The 5,347-nt window shown below is 40.6% G+C and overlaps 1 protein-coding gene across 1 annotated transcript; it reads right to left on the bottom strand.

The window, feature by feature from the left end:
* Window positions 1-3,404: 3,404 nt before the first annotated feature.
* On the bottom strand, window positions 3,405-4,054 carry LOC139888906 (uncharacterized). The gene is made up of 2 exons (XM_071871887.1): window positions 4,037-4,054; window positions 3,405-3,857 (listed from the first exon to the last, which is right to left on the bottom strand). Exons 1-2 carry the CDS (start codon window positions 4,052-4,054, stop codon window positions 3,405-3,407), a joined length of 471 nt encoding a protein of 156 aa, XP_071727988.1.
* Window positions 4,055-5,347: the final 1,293 nt, after the last annotated feature.

Genomic DNA, 5,347 nt, shown 5'->3' with positions numbered 1-5,347 from the left:
AAGTAGAAGTATTTTGATAAGTGTATTGAAGTCTTTCAAAAGTGTATAAATACATATTAAAACACTACATGTATATACATTTTAACTGAGTCGTTAAGTCATCGTTAGTCGTTACATGTAAGTGTTGTTTTTAAACCTTTAGGTTAACGATCTTGTTAAATGTTGTTAACCCAATGTTTATAATATCAAATGAGATTTTAAATTATTATATTATCATGATATTATCATGTATGAATATCTCTTAATATGATATATATACGTTAAATGTCTTTACAACGATAATCGTTACATATATGTCTCGTTTAAAAATCATTAAGTTAGTAGTCTTGTTTTTACATATGTAGTTCATTGTTAATATACTTAATGATATGTTTACTTATCATAGTATCATGTTAACTATATATATATATATATCCATATATATGTCATCATATAGTTTTTACAAGTTTTAACGTTCGTGAATCACCGGTCAACTTGGGTGGTCAATTGTCTATATGAAACATATTTCAATTAATCAAGTCTTAACAAGTTTGATTGCTTAACATGTTGGAAACATTTAATCATGTAAATATCAATCTCAATTAATATATATATAAACATGAAAAAGTTCGGGTCACTACATCTTCGATTAAGGTTCATTTATTGCTGGTCAGAAAAAGGGTCTTCAAAATTCATGGAAAGATTCCTTTTACTTTGTTAATAACAACTTTGCCCCTCTTGAATTTACCAACATTCTTCAATGGCACACTGATTCTAACACCTCTTTGAATAGACCCCCTCCCATGAATCAAGCCGAACAAGAATTGTTTGACCTATGCTCCGGTAAAAAGCTTAAACTTCACATTTATCCCAACAAAGTTTTATATCTTTCTGGCATTTCATCATACTGGCCGTATATTGGCACTAATCCAGTCATCATTCTTATGGGAAATGGTATACTCTTTATTTTCCTAAATCACTCAATAGATAATTTACTAAAATGCATGCTAACTTTTGTGTGTCATTTTTGCAGAGATGAATGTTCGTGAAATTCCAGTGGAGGACGATTTCAAGGTTACACCATCAAGAAAGAAACGGTTGAGCAGGACATTAGCATGAAAAACGTTGAAGCCTTGGAGGGCGAGGAAGTAGCATATGAGGCTTCTTTGAAGCGCAGGTCATCTGTGCGCCATAATCCTCCAACCAATAAGAATAAATCTGCATGTTCATCCGAAGGTATAATACAACTTGATCAGTTTTTCTAAAGTTGATGCTTTTATGTCATGCATGTCCGATTGTGGTTTTTTGTTGCCATTTATTCATATTGATGAAGAAGGGGAGCCTTCCGTTACTGCTTCTACTCCCTCTGTTATACATGCGCCCCCTGTGATTCCTGTGCCCCCAGCTGCTGCTACATAACCAGCAACTCCAACTCCTCTTGCCGTTATTGATCCATCTTCTTCAACCCCTGCTACTAGCTAAGCCAACGCCACTCCCTCCACTTGGGTGCCGATACTAAACAACAACCGATATGTTGATATCCAAGTAGATAACTTGTCTTTAATTCTAACTTTTTCTAAGCGCGTCACGCTTGAGCAGAATCTGTACATGTAGGGGTGCGCTCCTGCTGGCATTAGGCAAGAGTTGGAGAAAATGACACCTGAGCATAAGTTGAATTTTGACACATAGCTGTCATTTATGACCTAGGCGAGGGAAAGTGACAGGTTGAGTACTGAGCGCACACATCGCGCTAGTCTTCACTTGATCGGGCAGCTACAGAAGAGGGTGCAGCTTTGGAAACACAGTTGAAAGTGGCCAATGACGTATTGAAAATAGGTGAGGCCACTGTTGAGTCCTTTAAAAAGGAAAAAGTTGATTTGTTGTCTTCGCAGGTTGATTATGAGGAGGAGAATAGGGTGCAAAGGGAAGACCTTGTTGTTGCCAACTCCAATCTTGATTTGCTAACTTTTGAGAGAAATGATCTCACCACGCAGGTTAATGAAGCTACTGCAGTCCGTGACGCCATGCGACAGAACTATACAGATCTACGTGCCGCGCTTCCAACCATTGCCATCCACGCCATTGGTGCTTCCATTGTTATAGAGCTTTACACAGAAGCTCTCAAAGCTGCTAAGGCACTTGAGCGGGTAAGGTTCTGGGATCTAATCTAGAAAAATATTGAAGTCCCCGCTGTCATTCCTTAAGTAATCGTTGATCAGCTTGAAGATAATACTTACGAAAGAGTAGTTGAATCCAGTAAGGTGCTGGAGAGTATCACCATTCAAACCCTTGTGAATGCCGTCTCTGATCCTGCAATTTCAGTGCAACATCTTGTGAAAATGAAGTTGTAAGTTTGTGAGCTATTGCTCGCAGTGTGGGGGTCGTAGGATGTTCTGGGTATGGAATCTCGTGACATTTTTTTGCATCGAACGTGGGGGTCTTGGGTGCGCCATGATCATACTTTGCTTTTGTCCCCTTGCGCTTACTACTCCTAGGGTGTGCACTCATTATTAGTGCGCTGCCAGAGGTGCTTTTAACACCATGGGTACGCCCCCATCCTTAGTTTAGTTTTTCATTTTCTGTTTACATGGGGCGATCCTCCTGATCGCTGCATGCGAGGGTTCAAAGGATTGTTACCATTAGTGTAGGGCAATGTTACTGATAAGCCACGTAGTTTAGATTTCAATTTTACTGTAATAGACTGCGTGCCTGTTTAATGTTTGTGCTTTAAGCACTTTTTTTGTAATAGTACAATTTGGTCAATGCTATGCATCTTTTGTTTTAATAAGCAAAGTAATTCAATATCTTTTCTTATTATACTGTTCGCGTCAATAGGCGTATTAAGTTCTTAAAACTTAAATTGTTATTTGCATACAAGCTAATGTATACTCGTTTATACTGTAAATTTAATAATGCTAACCGACGCCATACTATTGTGTACATAGTTGGCGCTTTTCATTGCATTACTAGGTAAAATATCCAGAGTCTTCCAAGTGAACCAACACTTAGGTTAACGGGCAAGCAACCCCAATGCTTGTCATTTAGAGTCATGACTTGAAGTCTTTTAGTATACGAGAGTGCGTTGGTCTGGATAAACCAATGTCTGTTACCCACCCTAAAATCTAGCCTTGTAACCAAACAGGCTTCTGCCATACGGGAGCTAGAGATCATCCCTTAAGGCGGCAGGATGCACGTAATTGCTATCATACTGTGCGTCAAAATGTAACCAAACACTTCTATTCAAAAAATATAAACTTATTTATTGCAAAATAAATCAACTTCTCAAGTCATATCCAAATGACAACTTATTGCAACCATGAAATACGAATTGTGTTACAAGTAAATAAAGCAACATTTTGAGTAAACTAAAAATGCAAGTGCTTAAAAATGCAGGGTGATCAATCCCAGGTGCTGCAGCCTGACAATTATGTGTAACATCTTTTCAAATTGGTTGCATGCCAAGTACGAGGTACTCGTTCTCCATTAATTCCTGCCAGGATATAAGGTCCCATTGCACTTGTGTCAATGACTTTATAAGGGCCTTCCCAATTGGGCCCCAGCTTCCCAGTACTTTCTGCCCGACTTGCCTCATTGTTGCACCATACATAATCCTTAATTCTAAATGACATAGGCTTGACACGCTTGTCATAATACTTTGAGATTTTCTGTTTATTGATCGCTTCGCGTATGGCCGCTATTTCCCTGCACTCTTCCAGCATATCTAGGTTAGTGCGCAAGCCTTCTTCATTACTTGACTCATCGAAGCTGCGTATGCGCTTCGTTGGAACCACCAGTTTAATGGGGATTACTGCTTCCGTTCCATAAATCAAGCTGAACGGTGTTTGTTCTGTGCCCTTCTTATGAATGGTACGATGCACCTACAAAACACTTGGGAGCTCATCCACCCACTCATTTCCATACAAGTCGAGGCGCGCCTTGATTCCCCTCACGATATCTTGGTTTGTTACTTCACACTGTCCATTTGCCCGCGGGTGGGCGACTGAAGTAAATGACTGCTTGATATTCAATTCCCGACACCAGCTCCTGAAAGGCTAACCTTCAAACTGATTTCCATTATCGCTGACAATTTCATTGGGGATACAAAACCTGCACACAATATCTTCCCAAAAGAAGTTTCGAATGCGCCTGCTAGTAATTGTAGCCAATGCTTTTGCCTCCACCCATTTAGTGAAGTAATCGTTTGCTACCACCAAGAATTTTATTTCTCCTGAGCACGCAGTGAATGGACCGACAATGTTGATGACCCACTTACAGAATGGCCATGCTGCCATTATTGGTATCATAGGGTGCTGCGGTGCGCGACTCATCGGTGCGTGCTGTTGACATGATTGGCACATCCTTACAATTTCCGTTGCATCGCTGTGAATGGTGGGCCAGTAATACCCTATGCGCATTACTTTCATGCAATAGTTCTGTATCCTGAATGTAAGACACAATAACCCTCGTGAACTTCTCGAAGCACCTCTTTAGCCTGATTAGGGCCAACGCACAACAAGCTAGGCCTAGGTAAGAACTCCTATATAGGACACCCTCAATTAACGTGTACATATGGTCTTTCATCCGAATCTTTCGCGCTTCTTTTTCGACTGCTGGAAGTTCACCTTCAGTTAGGAATTTCACTAATTGTGTCATCCAATTTGGGTTTTCCTCCTTGATGGGAGTTAATTTCTCAATAATAGACTTTTCTGTTAGCACTTCAACCCATACGTTCTTACGCAGATGATCGAAGGCCAAGGCGGCCAACTTGCTGAGCGCGTCTGCTTTCTTGTTTTGTCTCCTAGGTACCTGTATCAGTTAAAAAAAATGGAATTCATTGGCCAATTCGTGCACCAGTTCCATGTATCGGTGCATAGAGACGTCGTGTGACTCAAACGTCGCATTGATATGGTAAGCGACCAATTGTGAGTCTACGTACGTGCCTAAGTATTTTATACCAAGTTGTTGCGCTATGCGCATCCCGGACAGTAATGATTCATACTCAGATTCGTTGTTAGTCGCAGCAAACATGAATCGGAGCGCATAAGTATGCTTCTCTCCATCAGGACTAGTGAGGACCAATCCAGCGCCCGCACCCTCGGGTTCGCAAGCCCCGGCTGTATACAATTCAAAGACCTAATTTTTATCAAGACTTGTTGTGGTACTTTCTGGGAATGCCTCTACTTCTCCCGTTGTTTCGGCTAAGTAATCCACATGTATCTGACCTTTTACCACCATGCGCGGGGTGTAATTGATTTCATGCTCTCCTAATTCTATGGCCCACTTAGCCAATCGGCCTGAAACCTCGGGCTTGTACAACACCTGTTATCACATGTCACTTATCTGCAAACCATAATTAACTCAAGTGCGT

Source organism: Rutidosis leptorrhynchoides, chromosome 2 (assembly GCF_046630445.1).
Source record: "Rutidosis leptorrhynchoides isolate AG116_Rl617_1_P2 chromosome 2, CSIRO_AGI_Rlap_v1, whole genome shotgun sequence".
Taxonomy (NCBI): Eukaryota; Viridiplantae; Streptophyta; class Magnoliopsida; order Asterales; family Asteraceae; genus Rutidosis; species Rutidosis leptorrhynchoides.
This window is presented reverse-complemented; position numbering and strand designations above follow the sequence as displayed.